Raw genomic sequence first — 24,896 nt, forward strand, 5'->3', positions numbered from 1 at the left:
ACGCGCCATATGGGTGAAGATCCGTTTAAATGAAAAGCGCTTACTAATATTTCTCGCATCGATTGAACTACGACAACCTCACAGAAACAAAAATACAGGTCACAAGGAGGAAATATAAAAATACGTTAGACTGTTGCATTGTTCTATGAATAAAATAAGAAATTATATTCGTCTTCCACGAAACTATTTGGCTGTAACTGAATGTTTCATGTGAATAACGTTGCAGCCAACAAAAAGTTGTAGGCTGTACTGAATAAATGTTTCACGGTTCCTGCACGCTCTCTCTTTCGCTGCCAACATACATAATCCGAAACATGGTTGTGAATACAGCTGTGAAGGGCAAAATACGGACGATTAACCTGTCCCAGTGTCAACACAAGAAATGGCGGAACCCAGACAAAAATGCAATACTAGGTGAAGGAGTTTCCGTTCGTCAACAACAGATGATGCCATGCATCTAGTGGGACTAAGATGACATCGTTTACTGCGAAACATTTCCCAGTTGTCTCATCACACCTGCTCACGTTTAACGCCGACAGCTTAGCCGCTTTACGATTACAAACAAATATATTTAGGCTGGAGAACACTATTTCAACACTATAACGCATGATCACACACCGCTAACAAGTGAATAGCAGAATATCCAGGATCTTGGTACCTTCCACTGTCTTGTTCCCAAAGACTTTTACATATTTTGCCCTCTCTTCCACCATATTCGTGGCAAGTCTTACGTTAAAGACGGTGCTTTTCGAAATTGTGTTTTCACAATTTCTTCAACTCAAAAACGGTAGGTTCCGTTAGGTGCAGTAACATACCATTCTTCTTGACTAATCACGTTCATAGATACTAGAAAAGAGCAATGTAATACAACCTGAAAAATTGTGCTACTGAAGTAGCACTGGGTAACCCAGCGGTGAATCTTAATGTGTGTCCTAAATGAACTGAAGACTGTTCAGTTTGTGTAACAAGAGTCAGACGACACTATTCTCTAACTTAATTGTTGGTGGTGAATTACAACATAAATTTCTTGCTTTAGACTCTGATAAGTAAATGAGCCTTATGCTGAATTACTTACGAGTATATCGATCTTAGCCCGCCCCGTTAGCTGTGCGGCCTAACACTAGGGGCCGAACCGCACGATAACACTGGGTTCGTCGTGGGGCGGCGGTGGGGTGAGTCGACTGCTGTAGCTTGTTGTGGGGTTGTGATCCGCTGAGGGCTACGGCAGGGACGATGCCTCTGCGTCGTTTCTAGGTCCCCAGTTCAATCCAATACAATACAATATCGATCATACCTAAAAAAAGAAGTTTGATCTTCAAATACTTACGTAACGCTGTCACTGCCAAACCATGAAAAATGCATTACGCTTGTGGCAGGAAATTTTTCAGAAACCATTAGCACACAAAACTGAGCAGTAGAATCACATGCACAGTTTTGGTCCTCTTCCACCTATTTAGTTACGCTCCTAAGTGTTTGGGTCACTCAGTACAGAACATATGATAGCTCCAATCGTTGCCACTCTGTACTAAGTGTTACAAATTTTATACGCAGTCGTCTTATAACATTTTCATTTCTGGTGCCTTCTCCTTACCACCATTCTCTCTGTCATGTCTTCTTCTGGACGTCAAACGAGTTAAAACTGTTAGCAGCAAATCGTCGTACCTCTTCACGAACTCATTTTTCGTTATAGCTCTCTATGCTATTGGACCACGAAGAAACAGCGAGCATCACTTTGCACCTAAACATTTGTGTATCGAGACAACTGACTAAGCATAGTTCCTGCAACGGTCGAGACGTCACTCCTATGTGTTTATTCGTTACAGAGTTATACGATATTTGCGCTTTACTACTGGAGCAGATTTACTGATTTGATTATCGTCGACGAACAAATACAGTGGCTCGCGACGAGGACCCATTTTGGGGACCAGAGAATTTCGTCGTTTCGTCTCCACGTCCGAGCGCGGTGAGTCTGTCGTTTCGAAGGCGGAGCCTGCAGACGTGGGAAGAGCTAAGAACAAAGTTGGGGCCTCCTTCTGTTAAAAGACGGCGGTAAGATGCGGGCGCTCGGTCAATATTCATTTCGGGAGCAGCAGCTGCCTGGCAAGGAGACAAGACGCAGCGCACGGCGGCGACCTAAGGACTTGAATTCCTTATTTAATGTACCTGCAGTTTCAGAGTTCCAAGCGACTCTGTATTTATGCTGCAAATGGAATAAAACGGTGTTTGTCTTTTAGCGAGGAGTGGAAAATCATTTGGAAGATAAAAGTGGTTCTACGCTCTTCACTTCGTACTCGTTCCCACTGTGGACATAGGTAACTGTTGTTAGTTCGCGTCTTTCAGAATTAATATTCTACGGTGATTATTTTTCTCTTTCGGCGTTGCGCTTTTCTCTGCCGTCCGTAGTTGACAGTTATCGCATTTCTACCAGCTCTGCTACCAGTTTCAAGTTTCTTTCTGACATTACCGTTAATTAATCTGCACAGTCTTCATCTCCGTTTAACAGACTCTGAAAATTACTTCCCAACTGAAGCTACTTTGATTTTTAATTAAGTGAAGGGTACAGCCCTCTGAAACTATATTTTCGTCGTAACACCTCTCGGGTCCCCTTCCGGTAAAGTACACTGGTGTGCAAGATTTGCGAACGAAAGTAACTTACGCATGATATGTCACTGCCAGGTACCATACCTCAACGAAACTTAGACCTTACATAGAAAGAACTGCTACGCTCTAGCACAGAATGTAGCTGAAAGAAATGCGCAGAAAACGAACAAAACTGACAAATTTATTCAAAGGCAGTAATTATGGTTCAAACGCAGTAATTATGGTAGTCTCCTGAACATTACAAAAGGATGGACATAGTTCTCAATAGGGTGTGTGGCCACCACGGATGCCAATGCATGCTCTTCAAAGTGATCTCTCACTGGCCACGATGCTGGTAAAGAGTTCTTGTTGGAGGACGTTCCATTACTGCACCAGTGCGACTGACAACTGCTGGTGCATGTGGACGTGCTACCATTCGTCTTCTCACCACATCCCACATGTACTCGACGGGATTTAAGTCATGAAATGGACAGCCTAGTCCATTCACCGAATATTCTCTCATTACAACAGCTCCAGCAGTTACTCTGTTCGACGTTGTCATTCGTAAATATGAAGTCGGGGCTGAATGCAGCCCTGATAAAAGCACATGGGTAAGGAATTGTGCCACAATAACTTTGACAGATGAGTGCAACATGTTCAAAGATTTGAAGGTCAGTACGCCCATGCAGCATTATCCTTCCCCATACCATAAAAACTGGTCCACCAAAACGATTCTACAGTCCGGAAACGCGCAACCGCTACTGTCGCAGGTTCGAATCCTGCCTCGGGCATGGATGTGTGTAATGTCCTTAGGTTAGTTAGGTTTAAGTAGTTCTAAGTTCTAGGGGACTTATGACCTCAGCAGTTGACTCCCATAGTGTTCATAGCCAGCCAACCAAAACGATTATTTCGACCATGTTCCTGGGTGCATTACGTGTTCCCTCCTTTCACGATATGAGTGTACGTCCAGAATTGCCAAACATGATCATTTTGGTGTTCCATGTGTTGTAGCGTCGGGAGCCACTACGTTGCATGTGTGTACAGACCTACAAATCTTTGAACACGGTACAATCACCGGTCAGCGCTATTGTGACACTGCACACCTTCCCTAAGTGCGAACAGCGCAGGTAGAGGATCTCCTCGAACGGGAGGATATGGTCCAATGGTTTGGCCTGCCCGTTCCTTCTGATATAAATCCCAATCACGACGAGTGGGATGCGTTAGTGTGACGTATCTCAGCACGCCCACATGCACCAACCGATTGCACTTGTCATCCGCGTTGGTGGAGGCATGGACTGTCCTACCACAATAACTCTGTATCAGTCTTGTGGTTCACATTGTAGAAAATGCATTATCGTTCGTGTTAGTCACACGTCATACTAAGAACCATGTCTCGCCTTTTTTAAATCCATGGGACTGTTATCAAATGGTTCAAATTGCTCTGAGCACTATAGGACTTAAGATCTGAGGTCATCAGTCCCCTATAACTTAGAACTGCTTAAACCTAACTAACCTAAGGACATCACACACATCCATGCCCGAGGCAGGATTCGAACCTGCGACCGTAGCAGTCGCACGGTTCCAGACTGAAGCGCCTAGAACCGCTCGGGCACCGCGGCCGGCGACCGTCATCAATCGCAGTGACTTCAGTGTATTTATTTTCTTTGAATAAAGGTATCATTTCTGCTCGGGTCATTGTGTATTTCTTTCAGTTACCTCCTCTGCTGTAGTATACTATTGCAGTCCCTTATATGTATCGTTATGTCACTTGGCAGTGAGTCATTGTGCAAAAGTTACTTTCGTTCTTAACTTTTGAAGACCAGTGGAGTTACGTATTATTTTTTTCTAAATTTTGAACTCACCGGTTCTCTTGTGGGGGGTAGTCGTAAATATTTAATTATGAACTCTAAAAAAAGTATTTTGTTTCAGATCAACATTTAGTACACATTTAAATCAACAAAGGAGCGTAGCGTAGCAAATAAAACAATATTACCACTGGGGACGCAAACAAGCCACGAATGAGCATCTACGGGAACGCACATTTACGGGAAGTTGTTGAAGGACTCTAAACCCACGAATAGGCGACAAGATATTTGACGTCCAGGTTTCATCACTGAACGTAAAGGTCGGACACTTGCCCGTAGGATAGGCGGCGATCTGTGCCATATCTGGCGGTACAATACACAGTATCCGACAATTTAGATGAAATAAGAGAGAAAATAAAAGCACATGGCCTAATCACGACACTGGCTTGCAACAAAATCGGTGCTCGCACAAATTTTATTCATTCTTCATGTGGAAGATATCCCTGACATGTCATGACGCAAGTTTCAGTATGCAGACGACCTTTCATTTTCCAACCAGAGCGATAACTAACGAAGCGCCTCAAACACTGCACGAATATAATACCAAATTGCATAGTAAAATTCTAAACAGCCGACCAGTTGCAATGGATAAAGAAATTCTTTACCTAGGTTTCGACAAATATAAATTTGTCTTCTTCAGAAGGTAACAATTTTACATTAGTAAGGACTACTGTACCATCGTCGTTTTTACAATTGTCGGCATAGATCCATGTGTCAAAAATAAAATATAGCCCTAGAATTAGGGTTTGTCACGTTAATATAAAATAGCTCATGGATCCATGTGTCAAAAATAAAATATAGCCCTAGAATTATTGTTTGTCACGTTAATATAAAATAGCTCATGGATCTTTTATATTAACGTGACAAACCCTAATTCTAGGGCTATATTTTATTTTTGACACATGGATCAATGCCGACAATTGTAAAAAACGGCGATTGTACATTAGTCCTTACTAATGTAAAATAGTTACCTTCTGAAGAAGACAATGGTTCAAATGGCTCTGAGCACTATGGGACTCAACTGCTGTGGTCATAAGTCCCCTAGAACTTAGAACTACTTAAACCTAACTAACCTAAGGACAGCACACAACACCCAGCCATCACGAGGCAGTGAAGAAGACAAATTTATATCTGTCGAAACCTAGGTAAAGAATTTCTTTATCCATTGCAACTGGTCGGCTGTTTATCATTTTATTAAATGAAACCGTTGCTGTTGTGCAGCTATGTTTAAAATACCAAATTGCATCTCAAACCGGATGGCACTAAAATGTAGGTGGTGCTGTTTCCAACTATCGATTCCACTGACACCTCAGCAGACGAAGTAAGTTTTGGTGAAATTGGAACTGTGAAATACAACGAGACTTCAGAATACCTAGGAGTAACATTGAACTGAGTGGTAGCTGTGTTTTTGCAAAAACGAGATTTTTTAAGGAATTCTATTTATTCGTCCACATCAAAGTCGGCCGGCCGAAGTGGCTGTGCGGTTAAAGGCGCTGCAGTCTGGAACCGCAAGACCGCTACGGTCGCAGGTTCGAATCCTGCCTCGGGCATGGATGTTTGTGATGTCCTTAGGTTAGTTAGGTTTAACTAGTTCTAAGTTCTAGGGGACTAATGACCTCAGCAGTTGAGTCCCATAGTGCTCAGAGCCATCAAAGTCGTCACTTTCAAAACATTTCTCTTTACACATCAGACATTTATGCCATCGCTTTCCAGTCCCCGACACACTTCTTAAACTCGAGATATGGTATAGCTTCAGCTCTCTCAGTGATGCAGTTTTTTTTTTTATAATCTCAGTTCCTGCAGAAAGTGTCACCACTTCTGTCTCTAACCTGGTCGTAGGTTGTGTTCCAAAAATGAACAGCATAGAGACAGGAGTTAGACACTTTCTGCAGGACCTGACCATCATTTTGCAGGACAATGTTCAAGCACGTACAGTGCAAGCTGTTACTGATTTGTTTGACTGACGGGGCTGCTAAGCGCTATACCACCTACTGAACTCCCCTCACTTAAGCCCTCGTGAGTTCAGCTCGATTTCTAAACTGAAGGAAACTCTTCACGGCATTCGCTTCAGAACTGCTACATATTCGTTGGGCAATAGACCGCGCCGCTCGAACTGTCAACACAATTGGCACTGTTAAGAGTATCCTAAGACTTCCACATCGCTGGTAACGTGTTATACACAATGCTGGTGTCTTCTTTGACGGTCAGTAAAACTTTGAAATACATATCTATTTTTAAGAGCTGTAAATAAATAGTTGCCACTATTAAAGTTTCAACCCTCGTAAAAATACTCATCAGCATTTATCTTCTTTTTCCTCCTTGTAATCAAATATACTCACCAGCATTTATTGTCCTTTTCCTCCTTGTATGGTTTTCATGCTGCTGATGTTCCATATTGATTCTTTTGAAATAGCACTGATGTCCCTGATATCCCAGATGTCTTCCATGCTATAAAACCTATCTGCGAATGCTTCAAAACCATCAAAATGTGGATGACTACCTGCTACAATAGTTACAGTCATCCAAGTACTACCTTCAAAAACTGCACTAACAAGAACAAAAAATCTAAATACATTGAACTGCTGTACACAGGAAAGTATGGTCGAAGTCTTCTATAACGTCGGCTCGGGTTTGGAGATGTCTGCTAACTCGCGATGTACACTTACTTACGTTCCAGTGGACAGCGTTTCGTATGTAAGTTTATACAACTGTTGGAAATTTATATTTAATAAAAATGTCGGCTCATTAGCAAGTTTTCGTTATCCAAACAAGTTACAAAGTGGTGTCAAATACTAAAATATTCTTGTGCAGCGCACGAGGGAACGGCATGCTGCTGACAAATAGATTAACTTAACTGAAGAAGTTAAATATATGAAGATGGGCATCGTAGTCCGAAAGGGTGTTATGACGTTACACTCAATCATTATAAAAGTATTTATGGCTGGTTGCTTTCATCACCATGTCTTAGCGATTCACATGATCCAGCATGGATAAAACACTATTTTCGTGGTAGTCACTTAGCGCATAAATTGACAGTGCATTACTCCATTCAACATACTGTACAACAAAACCATATCATAAAATTACAACTGAATTAGCTGAAGTTCCCCTTCATAGGAGTGCAGCGATAGTGTTTACAGGTTACGCTGCCTGACAGAAAAACGTAAACCACCCAGAAGACATGGTCGGATGTCAATGTCATGTAGTACACTACCACACCATGAGCGCGTATGTAAATGATTAGATTTGGAATTCTCCGAGGGGGTCCAACAACATATTAATAAGCAGGTTCATACTGCCAAGATCCTTGAAAATTTGACTCGATTTTGTTATCACTTAAATGACATCACATACACTCAGAACTCGTAAAGTATCACTTTGTTCCCTCCTCCCCTTCTGGATGCTTAACGTTTCCTATCAGGCAGTGTATAGTAATCGAGCGTAATTTCATCAGAGCATAATTTACAACATATACTGAAGCGCCAAAGAAACTGGTATAACCATGTGTATTCAAATACAGACGTATGTACACAGGCAGAATACGGCGCTGCTGTTGCCAGTACCTATTCAAGACAAGTGTCTGGCGCAGTTGTTAGATCGGTTACTGCTGCTACAATGACAGATTATCAAGATTCAAGTGAGTTTGAAGTGGTGCTATAGCTGGGGCACAGCAAGGTAGCGATGACATGGGGATTTTCCAGACGACCATTTCACGAGTGTACCGTGAATATCAGGAATATGGTGAAACATCAGATCTCAGTCATCGCTGCGGCCGGAAAAAGATCTTGCAAGAACGGGACCAAAGATGACTGAAGAGAACCGTTCAAGGTGACAGAAGTGCAACCCTCCCGCAGATTGCTGCAGATTTCAACGCTGAGCCATCAACAAGTGTCAGCGTGCGAACCATTCAACGAAACGTCATCGATATGGCCTTTAGGAGCCGATGGCCCACTAGTGTAACCTTGATGACTGCACAATACAAAGTTTTACGCCTCGCCTGGGAGCGCAACACCGACATTGCGCTTCAGTCGAAGTGATATGAGATCACTGGTACGTCTAGATACAACTCTGACAGGTAACACGTACGTAAGCACCTGCATCCATTCATGTACATTATGCATTCCGACCGACTTGGGCAATTCCAGCAGGACAATGCGATACCCCACACGTCCAGAACTGCTACAAAGTGGCTCCATGAAATATCTCAGTTTAAACACTTCCGCTAGCCACCAAACTCCCCAGATATGAACATTATTGAGCACATCTGGGATTCCTTGCAACGTGCTTTTCAGAAGAGATCGCCACCCTCTCGTACTCTTACGGATTGATGGACAGCCCTGCAGGATTCATGCCACGTCGTCTTGCGGCACTTCTAAGTGCTCGCGGGAGTCTACAACACATTAGGCAGGTGTATCGGTTTCTTTGTTTCTTTCGCTCTTCAGTGTATATGGCCTTGGTCGCGGACGATGAGTAAAAGAAACGGAATATACCATGTCAAGCAAAAAAATACACATGCTAGAGCGCAGATTAGACTAGTGTAATCGTTTGGTCACAAATACACTCACGGGAAAAGATCCCAACACCAAGAAATAATTAACGTAGAGAAATAAAATTTCAGGAATAAATTTGTCTAGATAACATAGTTAAGTGACTAACATCGCAATATCACGGTTTAAAATACAGCCACATCCATACCATAATCCTCAAGCCACCTAATGATGTGTGGTGGAGGGTACTTTTTATACCCCTAAATGAGCCGTGCAACCTTGTTTCACTCGCAAATAGCTCTTGGAAAGAGTGATTGTCGGTAAGCCTCTGTAATGGCTCTAATTTTCTAGACATTTTTTCTCATGGTCATTACGCGTGACATATGTGGAGGGGGGAAGTAACATGTCGTCCGACTCTTCCCTGAAAGCGCTCTCTCGGAATTTCAATAGTAAATCTCTCCGTTATGCACAACGCCTCTCTTGTTGCGTCGGTCAGTGGAGCTTATTGAGCATCTCCGTAACGCTCTCGTGCCGACTAAACGATCCTGTGACGAAACGTGCCGATCTTCGTTGGATCATTTCTATCTCTTCCATCAGCCCTATCTGGTAGGGATCCCAGACAGGTGAACAGTACTCAAGAATCGGTCGAACAAGCGCCTTTTAAGCCACTTCATTCGCGGGTGGGTTACATTTCCTTAAGATTCTTCCTATGAATCTGAGTCTGGCATCCGATTTTCCCACTATTTGTGTTATGTGGTCATTCCACTTAAGGTCGTTCTGGATACCTACTCCTAAATATTTTACGGCAGATACTGTTTCCAGCTGTTTGTCATCAATAGTGTAGCTATACGGTAGTGGATTCCTTTGCCTACGTAATTGCAGTATGTTACATTTATTTAGGTATCTTGTGGCGTAGCTACATTGTTATATACAACCGCATCATCTGCAAACAGTCAGAGAGCATCCGACGCTTTGTACCAGATCGTAATATTTATGTTGTAAACAGTAACAGTCCAACCACACGTCCTTGGGCTATACCGGAAATTACCTTTACATCTGTCGATTTTGTTCCTTTAAGAGCTGCTTATTGAGTTCTGTCTGCAAGGAAGTCTTGAATCCAGTCACAAAACTGCTCCGATACTCAGTAAGCTAGTCTTTTTTCTTCACAAAAGGGCAGTGCGGGACGGTGTCAAATGCCTTCCTGAAGTCAAGGAACACGTCATCAACCTGAGCGTCATTGTCTATGCCGCTGTGTATCTCATGAACGAACAGTGCGAGCTGAGTTTCGCAGGGCCTCTGTCTGCGGAATCCAAGTTGGCTTTTATAGAGGTAATCTTCCTTCTCCAAGAACGGCATAATTCTTGAGTATGAAACTTGTTCCATAATTCTACAACAGACTGACGTCAGCATTATAGGTCTGTAACTGTGAGCATCTGTTCTATGGCCTCTCTTAAAAATGGGGACGATTTGCGCTTTCTTCCAGTCTCTAGGTAAACTTCGGTGCTCAAGCGATCTACAATAAATTCCTGCTAGGAGAGAAGCAATTTCTTTCGCATTATTTATGTACAATCTTATAGCGAGTGTAGTTTTCTTTCTATTCCGAAATCGGTGCCATTTCGACGGTCGTACGGTGATTGAAAGGAGGGACCGTGTTACCATCTTCCGCAGTGAAATAATTTCGGAAGACCGAATTCATTATTTCGGCCTTCTCTCTGTTATCTTCCGTCTCGGTATAAGTATGCTCACTGAGTGAATGAATAGATGATTTTGAGTCACTTACTGATTTTACATACGATCATAAGCTCTAAGGATTTTTGCTCAGATTGGTTACCGAAGTTTTACTTTCAAAGTCACTGAACGCCTTTCTCATTGCTGTCCTTACGCTCATTTTCGCATCGTTCACCTTTTGTTTGTCAGCTATATTTTTACTTCTCGTGAATCTGAGATGAAGTTCTCTCCATTTACGTAGCAGTTTTCTACCACAGCTATTAAAACCATGGTCGGTCTTTCCCATCCCTTAAGACCTTACTCGGAACGTATTTGTCTAGGTCATATTGCACGATTCCTTTGAATTTAAGTGCGAGATAAACCATTGCAAAAGTGAAGTCCTGGTACATTAATAACCGGTGTAACCACCAGAATGTTGAATCCAAACGTGCATGCATTGTGTTGTTCAGGTGCCAGACGTCAATTTGTGGGTCAGAATTCCAACACTGTTGCACTTGGTTGGTCAATACAGTGACGGTTAATGCTGGTTGTCGACGACACTAGAGTTGTTGTCCGATGATGTCTGCTGCGTGCTCGACCAGCGACACATCTGGTGATCGAGCAGGTCAAGGCAAACATGTCCATACTCTGTAGAGAGTGTTCAGTTGCTTCAAATGGCTCTGAGCACTATGGGACTCAACATCTTAGGTCATAAGTCCCCTAGAACTTAGAACTACTTAAACCTAACTAACCTAAGGACATCACACACACCCATGCCCGAGGCAGGATTCGAACCTGCGACCGTAGCAGTCCCGCGGTTCCGGACTGCAGCGCCAGAACCGCTAGACCACCGCGGCCGGCTGAGAGTGTTCACTTGCAACAATGGTAAGTGGACGAGCGTTATCCATTTGGAAAACACCCCCTGGAATGCTGTTCATGAATGGCAGCACAACAGCTTGAATCGTAGACTGACATAGAAATTTCCAGTCACTGTGCATGGGATAGCCACGAGAGTGTTCTTCTTGTTATACGAAATCGCTACCCAGGCCATAACATCAGGTGTAGGTCCATTGTGTCTAGGCCGCAGAGAGGCTGGTTGTAGGAGTCACTAAACCTCTTCCTAACCAACACACACTGGCACCGAGGTAGAACCTGCTTTCATCAGGAAACACAACAGATCTCGACTCTGACTCCAAGGAATTCTCGCTTGACACCACTGAAGTCGCGAAAGGCGGTGGTTTGGGTTAGTGGAAATAACGCTACAGGGCATCTGGCTCAGAATGGTTATTGAAACAACCGATTTGTAACAGTTCGTTGTGTCGCTGTAATGCCAACTACTATTGCAATTGCTGCTGCAGATAGAGTACGATGCGCCACAAGCACGCACCGAACACAACGGTCTTCCGTCTCGGTAGTGCAACGTGGCCGTTCGGAACACAGCTTATCTTAGCCTTGTTACACGATCTCGTTCATACTCAGTTTGCTGCTGATAATTGCTGCTTTGTCGTTTTAAAGGTATTCTTGTCTAACATCGACTCACTAAACCCAAGCTCAAAGCTAACTGATGCTCACGACCGTTACAGCGCTTATTTAAAACAAATCTGTTATGCATCCTCATAGTGGCGCTGCTAGAGTCGCTTTCATGCGACTGATGCGAAATTTGAATAGACGTCAAATTACAAATGTTGAAACACGCCTACCAACTTTCGTTTATCTCGCACAACTCCTTCTTGGTGCTGGGATTTTTTCCATCAGTGTGGTTTCTAAGAGTATAAGTCCTACACGTATAGACACAACGCAGTCTCTTCGTGTAGTCCACACTAAAAGGAATTACAAAATGCAGGTTTGTTAATTGACAAAATAAAGAAAATGCCAAGATTACATCAGTTCGTACAGCAAACGTTCGATAAACAAGTTCTAGTTAATAAAGACACATTACAGCAGCTTTTGGTAGTTTCGTGATGGCGTTCTTTAAACTGAAAAAATGTGACAACAGTCAAATAATATGGCTACCTTAGATCATTATCATCAGTACAAAACGCAAGAAAACCTCAAGGCCTCCTCGCATGCTACTCCAAAAAATTTACTAGGTTCGCACTAAGAACAGGCTGCCCTATAATGGTGTCATCTTCGAAAAGCATAGCGGATCAGTAAAAACATCAATACTGACGCGGAAATTTTAATACTTGTCAGTTATATCGGGAGTCCGCATCCCACGGTAGAGCCCATGTTGGATAAAACAGGTATAATCCAGTTTGCATGTACAGATAATGAAAAATGCGGAGATTCAAATGGTTCAAATGTCTCTGAGCACTGTGGGACTTAACAGCTATGGTCATCAGTCCCGTAGAACTTAGAACTACTTAAGCCTAACTAACCTAAGGGCATCACACAACACCCAGTCATCACGAGGCAGAGAAAATCCCTGACCCCGCCGGGAATCGAACCCGGGAACCCGGGCGTGGGAAGCGAGAACGCGCACGACCACGAGCTGCGGACAAAATGCGGAGAGGTCATTAGCTTCATTGGAAAACAAGTTACACACTGAAGCGCCAAAGAAACTGGTAAAGGCATGCGTATTAAAGTACAGACATATGTAAACAGGTAAACTACGGCTCTGCGGTTGACAACGCCCATACAAGGCAACAAGTGTCTGGCGCAGTTGTTAGATCGGTTACTGCAGCTACAATGAAAGGTTATCAAGTGAGTTTCAACGTGGTGTTATAGTCTGCGCACAAGCGATGGGACACAGCATCTCCGAGGTAACGATGAAGTGAGGATTTTCCCGTAGGACCATTTCACTAGTGTACCGTGAATATCAGGAATCCGGTGAAACATCAAATCTCCGAAATCGCTGCGGCCGGAAAAAGATCCACCAAGAAGGGGCCCAAAGATGACTGAAGAGAATCATTCAAGGTGACAGAAGAGCAACGCTTCCGCAAACTGCTGCATATTTCAACTCTGGGCCATAAACAATGAAACATCTTCAATATGGGCTTTCGGAGCCGAAGGCCCACTCGTGTACCCTTGCACGACACAAAGCCTTACACCCCGCTCGGGCCCGCAACACCGACATCGGACTTTTGATGATTGGAAACATGACGCCTGGTCGGACAAGTCGTCTTTCAAATTGTATCGAGCGGATGGACTCTTATGTGTATCGGGACAACCTCATGAACCTATGGACCCTGCATGTCAGGAAGGTACTGTTCAACCTGGTAGGCTCTGTGGGGCATGTGCAGTTGAAATTATGCGTCTAGATACGACTCTGACAGGTAACACGAACGTAAGCACGCTGTCTGATCACCTGCATCCGTTCGAGTTCATTGTGCATTCCGACGGACTTGGTCAATTCCAGCAGGACAATTTGATACCCCACACATCCAGAATTGCTGCTGAGTGGCTCCAGAAAAACTTTTCTGCGTTTAAACACTTCCTCTGGCTGGCCACCAAACCTCTCAAATATGAACATTGTTGATCATATCTGGGATGCCTTGCAGCGTGCTGTTCAGAAGAGATTTTCACCCCCTCGTACTCTTACAGATTTACGGACAGCCTTGCAGGATTCATGGTGTCAGTTCCCTCCTGCACTACTTCAGACATTAGTCGAGTCCATGCGACGTCGTGTTGCGGCGCTTCTTCGTGCTCGTGGGGAGGGTTCAAAATGGTTCAAATGGCTCTGAGCACTATGGGACTTAACATCTGTGGTCATCAGTCCCCTAGAACTTAGAACTAATTAAACTTAACTAACCTAAGGACATCACACACATCCATGCCCGAGGCAGGATTCGAACCTGCGACCGTAGCAGTCGCGCGGCTCCGAACTGAGCGCCTAGAACCGCGAGACCACCGCGGCCGGCCTTGGGGAGGGGGCCTACACGATATTAGGCAGGTGTACCAGTTTACCTGGCTCTTCAGTGTAGGTTTTCGTTTTGTTTTGTTTTGCCATGCCTCTCTGTTTAAAAGCATGAATAGGCAAGCAACCGTAGTTTCTGCATTGTTGATTAATCGCATAGCTTGAGGTACAATTAAGGAGTAAACTCATAATATGCATTGATACATTCTGAACAGGCCGACCGCTGCAGCTGAGCGGTTCTAGGCGCCTCAGTCCGGAACCTCGCTGCTGCTACGGTCGCAGGTTCGAATCCTGCCTCGGGCATGGATGTGTGTGACGTCCTTAGATTAGTTGGGTTTAAGTAGTTCTAAGTCTAGGGGACTGATGATCTCAGATGTTAAGTCCCATAGTGCTTACAGCCATTTGAACCATTCTGAACGGAAAAATCCAAGGAATGTATTCTCTACTTTAAAAGTTTCCGAGATTGAATTGTCAAGAGTCGTAACGGTTTAGGTGATAGCAAATTAACAGATTATTGTTTAAAAGTGCCACCAAACTCCTCAAACATGAACATTATTGAGCACATCGGGGATGTCTTGCAGTCAGCTGTTCAGAAGAGATTTTCACCCCTTTTCACCGCTTCAGTACGGTTTGATAAATACTCACTTGCTTCTACGCGCATCATGTAGTTCTTACACTGCGAACTGCGAACTTGCGGTCCGAGTTATCCTGGGCATTGTAGAGTAGTAACTATTGGCTTTCGCGTGGCTAACGACAACATTCCTACATATGCAATCTAGCATTCTCGACGTCGTGATGTCTTATTGTCAGGTCCATTTCAGCCTCTCAGTGCTTGGGTTCCATGCCATTCACAGCCGTAGTTCATCTCCTTGATTGAGGGCTGTTACTCGGTTAACTAAGGACATTTCACATAATACCATGATTTTCTAGTAAACAAATATTTATTTTCTTCCCACTTCAATCTGATCCTCGTCGGAAAACATAAAACCTGTAACAGAAGCCTATATGGCGACACTACTTGTGTGACGTAAGAAATGAAAATAAGATTATAAGAAGGGTCACAATAATTTTATTTTTATTGTGACGCCACAGCAGCGATAATGCCATATAGGCTGCAATAACAACTTTTATGCTGTCTCGTGATTATCAGCTAGATTGAAATAGGTAGCAAGTAATAGCTGCTTTATTAGCAGCTTATGGTGCCATACAGAAATGACGATCGTTAAATATTAACGAGCTAGGGGAACTCATCTGTTATATGCTATTTTAATTTAAACAGCTTTTTTATGATGTCGCAAAAGCCGCTTGTTCGTCTAACGTATTGTGAAACATGATTCGATGTCGATTTCGTAGTACTGGCGCAGAGGACTCGACATGATACAATTATTTAAAAGACGATGGACTATGCTGTAGTCGTGTGAGGTCATGGGATATGAGCAGCTCGACGCGGGTGGAAACTGGTCATGATGTAGTAGACAGCTACTGATCGTATTTCACTGCCAAATTCTCTTTGCTATTCATGAAGAAAATTTGTACCGCCAACTCCAATTTACATTGCAAATGGTGTACACAGACCTTTTGAGGATTCTAATATTTGTTTTTTTTCTATTTTATTTGTTGCCATTTAAATATTACTTGCCATCTAGTTACTAATACAGGTCGTGTTTTCACAATACAATATTGAACATTTAGAGAATATGAATCTTATTTGATTTCTTCTTATTTTAACGAAGTTCAACAATCTTGAAACGTTAAATACTTCTAAACTTAAAACTAATTAGGAAACGTGATACTTAAAATTAATAATTTATATACTAAGAAGATAGAAAATTAAGAAGATAGACAGGCGTACAGATTTACAGAACGCCACCACCGATGCTGTCCAGGAAGGAGTGCCTCAGCAATACTTTGAGTCTCTCGCCTTGTCCTTATTCTACGAGTATGTTTGCCTGTCTTCGCCTCTGCCGCTGTCATCCCATCTGCTACGACTACCACTATCATCTGTCTCGCTACTGTCTTTAGAACTGTATGTTGCTTGTGCTAGTTGCTTCCTGTACTCTCGTCGCTGTAAGTGCTCTTTATGCAGAGTCTAGAACACTGTCTGCACAGTCGTTGAGATCTGCCCACAATATCTGATAGTGTGATGTCGTCGTGTGGCTGGCCTAGTCGTGTTTTCTACGACGAACGGTCAGAGTGCAGAAGTACGTGTTCAGGGGTCCCCCCCCCCTCTCTCTCTCTCTCTCTCTCTCTCTCTCTCTCAGCCGCCTGACCGAGATTTACGCGCAATAAATGAGTGGGGTATGGCCCATGGTCAGTTAATAACCGAACCACACCCCGGCTGGAATTGACATGTTTCATCCTCAGTCACTCCATAACGTTGGGGAGGAATGCATATACCCTGCCATCGTTTACACAGCTACCCACTCGTTTTTCCATGAATTCACTCTGCAGGTTTTATAATTACGGCACCCCCATTTGCCTCATGACATCACTGGGCGTGAAATCTTTTTGAATCCACTTCACTTCTACTGCTTTTTTATCATGTAACGTTGCTTGTCAACATCATAACGTAAGTTACAGCAGATTGTACATCTGTAGGCGTTGTCTCTCAGCTCCTGTTACAAAAACAAAACAAAAAAAATCATCTACATGCCCAACAAATTACGTATTAACGTGTGACAGAGAGCAACTAATAATTATGATTGGTTGCAGTAATTTATAGCTGCAGTCGGCAATACGTACCCTACCACTCTAAAAAGTTTCGAGACCGGAATAATAAAAAAATGGAGAAAAGTTAAGATGGTTGTTTTAATGTTTGAGGAGCTCTACACAATCTCCCCGTACTTTGTACAGAGCACAGAACGTTTATACAGCCCTGTGAAACCGGCAGAAAAGTCCTTTTTTGGGATGTTGTACAACTAGCATGTCACATTGGCTTAAATGTCGCTTATATCGTCAAAGCGTTGATATCTCATGCAAATTTCCGCACTTTGTCGCTTTGTGGTAGGTTCGTACTGATAACAGCACGTCTCGTCAACCACGAATTTTTTTTTTCAGCGAGGAATAGTCCGCGCTTTGCATTTCACTCGAGTCACACAGGCGTCCATGACTCACTGTTTTTCAAGGGAGTCAAGGTGTGCGGAACAAACTTTGCTTGCATTTTTCTCTTCTGCAAAACATTCTGTAGAGTATTTTGAACACTTGATTTAGAGATTTTGCTCCTTTGTAGCAACGGCTACACGTCCACTGCTTAACAAAACCCGCTCGCAACTGACAGGTCGAATCCACATCTGCCTTTGACAGTTGCTAGTTCAAGCTGCCACAGTAGTTATAGCGCTGACATGGCTTGTACGCCAGAATTCAAAACAGTCTCGGAATTTTTTGAACGGACGATGTATTACTCCATCTGAAGACGATTCATCCTGTGAACTCTCCACATGTCAACCAAGAACAATGTCCTCTACAGTCTTTGCAAAGAAGTGTTGCCCTTAGATTGCAGGATATCATTTAGTTATCTTTTCACTCTGACTGGCATTCAATTACATATTTGGAAACAGATTTTTATCAACTTGCCGTTCAACACTTTGCTCAAACGTACCACTTTTCTCCTAGAAGCATACATACACTACCGGAAAAAAATGTGGTATCATCAAAGACAAGGTCATTTCATTGTCAAGTGAGGCGACAGGTAGTTCGTGGCTGAAGGAGTATATGGTAACATAGTCAGACCAAGTGAAACAAGCCCAAACAGTCGCATCAATATACAGTGTCCCCTCTCTGGTAGCAACGCTGGCCTGTACTCTAGCACGCAAACGACCACATAGATGCCGAATGGCATCCTGCAACGGACTGTCCCAAGCATCTTGCGTCTTTTGTTGCAATTAGGCAATGATTCTTGCAGGTCCTGTAGAATCAGTAAGTTCTCGCTTCATGAAGTCCCAGAAGTGTTCATTTGCGGAAAGATCTAGTGATCTTAGTGGCTAGATCAGTTGTTGTACACATCGGGAAGCCCTTCGCCTTGCAGCAACTCTATGTAAACTTGGACTGTCCTCCTAAAAAAGTACATTACCTTCCTGTAGAACAAATGGCAGTAGCACGTAGATAATAGCGAGTGCAATGTCATGGGCAATGGTTATTTTACCAAGCAGAAACACCACATGTGACCGCGTGTTATAACTGATGTCCCTCCAACCCCCCCCCCTGCCCAACCCCCCCCCCCCCTACATTCGTGGCAAAATGCACCCTCGAATAGGCAGCTCACCAGATATACGCCATACACTTGTACGTACATCACTCACAGTCATTCAGTAATAACACACTCTCATCAGTGAGGACAACAGAGCGCTATTTCACTCTCCAGTCAACTCTTTCACGTCACCAGAGCAGCCTGGCTTGGCAGTGTCGTGTTGTCAGTGGTAGCCTTATTAGAGGAAAACGTGATCTTAATCCTGCTGCAAGCAGACTGTTCCCAGTGGTCCGTGATGACACGGCTGCTGCATCATAATCCCGTATTTCGTTCCTAGATGATGATCGTTCGCCCACCGCCGCTCGCACAATCCATCGAACATGACGTGTGTCTGTACTGTGCGGATGCCTGGATCTGGACTACAGGAGAGGGAATGTTCCACAGGGCACTGTTGAAAGCAGCTACACACTTCAGTACATTGAACCCCAACATATGCAGCAACTCGTCGGTACGGCCATTCAGCACCCCGCAGAACCATAGCACAACACCATTCAAATGGCTGAAGATGTTCAACAGGAGTACGTACTCGTCGGTGGGGTATGGTTGTACTCTAGAATCAATATTGCAAACACTCTTCACCTCTAAACCTAGCACACTTACTACCAGCAGAGTTAAAACAGAAAGTGAACAGACAGGCCTACTGAGCCCCATCTGATCGCTGATAATGGTGACAAATGAATCACTAAAACCCCTATATATATATATATATATATATATATATATATATATAATACCCTGGTGCTACTGAACAGTCCTTGAAGGGTACACATTCCTCCACAGTAGCACGCAGAAAATTATAGTACAACTCTAGGTGGAACTGTGTGTAGACGTTGGAAGTGATACAAGTTTTAATGATCCGTTTGGGCACAGGGGTTGACATTCGCTAATGAATTATCGTTGTTTCTGGGCTCAGCACTCTGAACTTCACGGAATGAGCATTATTTTGATTATTGTTTTGTGGCTCTGGCGAAAACGATTGACCGGCCGGTGTGGCCGTGCGGTTCTAGGCGCTTCAGTCTGGAACCGCGTGACTGCTACGGTCGCAGATTCGAATCCTGCCTTGGGCATGGATGTGTGTGATGTCCTTAGGTTAGTTCGGTTTAAGTAGTTCTAAGTTCTAGGGGACTGATGACCACAGATGTTAAGTCCCATAGTGCTCAGAGCCATTTGAACCATTTTTGAAAACGATTGACGAGAGAGCTGATTTTAAGTGTTCTGAACATCTTACAGGCTTAATAGCGTACATGAAATATGTCACCTACCTTACCTCCAAGCTACTGTAGTTTGGTGCTGTTAACCATACTCCACTGCGTATCACCAACGTATCCATCGACACAGGCGTATTATCGTAGTGGTTCTTGGTGTTGCAGGTTTCAAAATCTAACACGTGCGGCAGTGAAACAGATGATTAAGCAACCCTGTAAATAGAACATGCGTTAGTAATCAGCACAACTAACCTTAGCCATACACCCTGCCTGATAGTGATGTTCAGTCGAGATGGTGTCGTGGACTGGTGAACAATGCAAGTTTCCCGTGAAGATGTTTTACAAAAACAATGACAGATACGTGGCCACGTAGCATGTATTTCGTTCTCATTACAATCATGCACCATTTCAAAAAAATGGTTCAAATGGCTCTGAGCACTATGGGACTCAACTGCTGTGGTCATAAGTCCCCTAGAACTTAGAACTACTTAAACCTAACTAACCTAAGGACATCACACACATCCATGCCCAAGGCAGGATTCGAACCTGCGACCGTAGCGGTCGTGCGGTTCCAGACTGTAGCGCCTTTAACCGCTCGGCCACTTCGGCCGGCTGCACCATTTCCCCAGCCGCGTCGGTACATCCTATTTACAAAAACAACGTCAGATACGTGGCCGCGTAGCATGTATTTCGTTCTCATTACAATGTCGCACGCAATTCCCCAGTCCCATCGGCACATGCTAAATTGAGGGTACAGAAATTTATGCAAACGGGTGCTACGGTGCGAAATAGAAGTGGAAATGCAAAATCCGCGTGCACACCAGAGACTGTTGCAAGAGTGGAAGAAGACTTCAGCCAAAGTCCCAGGCGTAATGCATACAAGCACGCGCTGCAACTTGACACATCGGAGCGCAAGTACAGCGAATTATTTCACAAGGAACTGTGACACCACCCATAAAAAATTCTGGTAATGCGAAAACGGAATGTGGGTGACCTCCAAAGAGGTTACACTTTAAAGTGGGAATTGATGGAATTCGTGAACGATAACCTGGGCCTGATTATGAGCGATAAGATCAATTTTTAAGTTTCAGACTTTGTTCACAAGCAAAACTTTAGATTGTGGCACGTGAAAATCCCAAAATTCTTCATGAAACATCACTTCAGTCAGAGAGCGGTAGTGCGTTGCTGCATATCATCGCCCGGGATCATAAGGCCTTTTTTTAAGACGATGGCCGCAATCTGTTACTGTTAATACAGAACGTTATGTTCGTCTAATGACAAGTGCGACAGGTCGCTGATATTCCTGTAAATGCAAACACATTCTTCCAGAAAGATAGTGCCATTCTATTAACGCGCTACAGAACATCTTTCCTGACAATCTCATCTCCAAGAACGGGGGAAATTTCCTAACCTCCAAGATCCGCTAACCTTTCAGCGTGTGATTTCTTCCTTTGGTTCATTTGAAATCTCAGATCTTCCGGCGTGGCCCACCACACACCATCCAGGAGCTGAACGGTCAAATCAGAGATGAAGTTAATCGAATCCCAGTGCCAATCCTGCAAGATGTGACGTCCAACTTCCGTAAAAGTCTTTCAAAGTGTGTGAATGAAAATGGCGGCTGCCTACATGACGTCATTTTCAAGTGATGGACATTTTAAATTGCAAGCAATGTAAATTCACGTTGTATCGTTGGGGAGGTTTCAAAATAGCCCGTTTCACTGCCGCACCGGCTACACGGCATGTGTTATCTGACTCTCATTTGTGCCACTAGGCTTCGGAATTAGCAGTCACTTGCTGCTGCCTGTCGCCGGCATACTTGTATGTGTCGCCACAGAACGCTTTTGTACTTGGATTTTTGCGTCCCAGGCTTCACAAAACGAATGATGCTCGTAACCTGGTTGGCATTCTGGTCGCTGTATTCAGGTCCCCAACCGTTGCGCATTACCACATATCTATAAACAGATACCTGTTGTGTATGTGGACCTGTGTGTTCCGGCCGTTGTGTATGTGGGTCTTTTGTTCCAGGTTTCACAATGTACACGACGTGCGTGATCTGGCTGGCGTTTGTGCCGCTCTACTTCGGCACCAGCAGCCACGTGCCGCTGCGCATCACCAGCATGTCCGTCACCATCAGCTTGTCGGCTAGCGTCACGCTTGCCTGCCTCTTCTCGCCTAAACTCTACATTATCATCGTGCACCCTGAGCGCAACGTTCGCCAGAGCATGATGCCGGTAAGGGCACCACCCATTATCCGTAATTCTGTAGATATATGCCACTATAAGACTACCTTTATGTAGTGTCAGGGGTTGGATAAAAATACGGTAACAATGCGAGAGATGCGTGCTTGAACATAAAATGCAGATTCTGGCAAAGCCTGCAAGTTGCGCTGTTGCACTTGACCACGAACGGCAACTGTGAAATATCCTCAATAGGTTACAAGTGTCAGTCATGGTCTGAATAGTGTTCTGCGTAGTTTTGAGAGCATTGCGTAAGAGCCAAGCGCATATGAATGTGGGAAAACTGTTGATCCTAGTATGGTTGGTGCTTCCGTACCAAAGATCGCCGAAATGTTCGGTGTTTCTTCAAGAGGAACCGATCGAAGATTTATATGGCATACGGGGAAAGTGGAAAGAGTCATCCGTTAAGTTAGAACGCGGACGAAAGCATGTGTTGAGTGATCCTGACAGAAGGTCGTTGAAGGAACTAGTGACCAAAACCCAGGGGACGACAGCTGTCAAAGTCACTGCAGAACTTAATATCACACTCGTGAACGTTTCCAGCACCAAAACATACGAAGGAAGCTCCAGAAGCGAGCTGGAGTTCCAAAACCATTCATCAGCGATGCAAACGCCCAAAACAAATGTGGTGTAGAAGCCATAAAGCTTAGACCATGGAGCAAAGAAAGAAAGAAATTTGGTTGCATGAGTCTTTTTTTCACACTGTTTCCAACTTCCGACCAAGTTTACATCCCACGGGGCGGATTTGGTGATGATTTCGACTGTCGTATTCTGATATTCCATGTGGCCCGCTGTTACTTTGAGAAATCGAATTACTGCCTAGGATTTTGTGGCCATTTTGCCTGATCAGGTCCATCTCATAGTACAATGTTTGTTCCCCCAATAGTCATTCTGTGTCCCAAGACGATAATGTTGCTGTTCACACAGCTCTCATAGCCCAGAACTGGTATTGCGAGCACGACAATGAATTTTTGTATCTCCCCTGGCCACCAGTCACCAGATATCAAATATTATTGAGCTTTGTGGCCTACTTTGGAGAGACGGGTGCGTGATAGCTATCCACCTTCATCATAGTTACATGAGCTTATCACTATTTTTCAGGAAAAATGGTATAAGATTCCCTTGAAAACCATACAGGACCGGTATTTACCCAATCCTAGAAAGTTGAAAGCTGTTCTGAATGCCATGGGGTTTTCTGCCCCTAGGCATGGTAATGTGTTGTGTATCTAGTGTTTTCACGTGTTTGCCCATCTCCTGTATATACAGGGTAGAAACTAAATGGATGCTGGCCGTCATCCCTCAAAACCTCCCAGATTAACCGATGAGTGACACCCTTGCGTCCAGCCGCTCGAGTACTTGTCGTAAGTGCTTCCTCGCAGCGCTCCAGAACAGTCCCTTCAAATGCAGCATCCCGTCGTGTTCAGAGTCTTCCAGCAACACCATGATATCCCGCTAACTAACCTGTTTCGCCAAAGTGGCCAGTGAATTGCTGTAAACGTTTGCTGGTGTGGATGGCGTCTTGCTGGGTACCGTTCCTTGTATAACAGTCGAGCTTCATGCGCATTACCATCGGCTAGTCCATAAATAAAAACTATATCTCGGTGTTCTTCAAACGAATACTGTGCTGCCATCCTTACTGTGTGACTAAATCGCAGGTGACGCGTGTGTGTTTCGAGCGAAGCTTACGTGTGAATGCCTCTGACGTGAGGTGGAGACAAACAGCTAGACCTATTCGGCACGTGTGCGTATCACGTTGGGGCAGTGACGGGGAAAGGGACATTTGTATGTGTGAATCGACAACCATAGCGCTGCCTGTCAACCGACGACCGACGAACGGCAACAGGGCAATCTCACGGCCAATAGGAGCTCGTGGCGCCAAGTTTTCGTAGTTTAAAAACGGTGCGTTGTCGACCTACACAACATTAGTAGTTTTGGTTCCTACCGGCATCAGCTATACAGGGCTAAAATTCCGTAAATCAAATTTTCTCCACCCTGTATTCCCAAAGTTCTCTGACTGCTAAACCATGTTCATTACAACTTTCTTGAAACATTCGCAGTCGATGATTCCTGTATGGACGGTATATCTTTATATTCTGATAAAATTTATAAGCTGTATAATTAGGAGCACCTAATAATATCATTAACTGTCGTAGCAGCCTTTGGTGAGGTTATACTGCGCCTCTAAGAAAGCAAATGAAATTAGTAATTGTACAGGGGAGATTGCCGGTTTCAGCGTACCAGTGAATGCCAATGAATCATGATTTCCGTACTTCCGATGCGTGTGCATAAATACGGCGCCTAGAGGCAGCGAATAATAACCGTTTCACATGAAGGAATTTCCAATATCTATTCCACTCCAAAACATCGACGCAACAAGACAGTAAGGTTAGCGAAATACTAAAATTATCATTGAAAATTCATTTTTGACTTTTATACCCTTTTCAAGTCACCTCAAACTATTCAAAAACATAAAATAAATAGAGTAAAAATTGCACTTATCCACTGTGGTCGGGCAAGGGTCCTTTGTAATTTTTCCTGTATTTAGCTACTAATTCTTTAGTCTGCTACATCCTTCGTTCAAGTACGATGTTCAATAAATCAGTCTTCACAAATTACGGTTCATCTTAGGATGTGTGATAAATAGCTGCACATAAATGCCCTTCCGGATTCCATGCTGAGCATATAACTGAACATATCTGGTGGGGCGAAAGGG

General features: G+C 43.9%; 1 protein-coding gene across 1 annotated transcript in view; it reads left to right on the plus strand.

Moving 5' to 3' along the window:
- LOC126176735 (metabotropic glutamate receptor 4-like) overlaps positions 1 to 24,896 on the plus strand; it is an 848,202-nt gene that overhangs the window by 781,261 nt on the left and 42,045 nt on the right. Inside the window, exon 12 of the mRNA XM_049923904.1 lies at positions 21,972 to 22,177. Within this exon, the coding sequence (XP_049779861.1) occupies positions 21,972 to 22,177 (206 nt within the window). The remainder of the gene's footprint in view (positions 1 to 21,971; positions 22,178 to 24,896) is intronic.

The sequence above is a fragment of the Schistocerca cancellata genome, chromosome 3 (assembly GCF_023864275.1).
Source record: "Schistocerca cancellata isolate TAMUIC-IGC-003103 chromosome 3, iqSchCanc2.1, whole genome shotgun sequence".
In the NCBI taxonomy this organism is placed as follows: domain Eukaryota; kingdom Metazoa; phylum Arthropoda; class Insecta; order Orthoptera; family Acrididae; genus Schistocerca; species Schistocerca cancellata.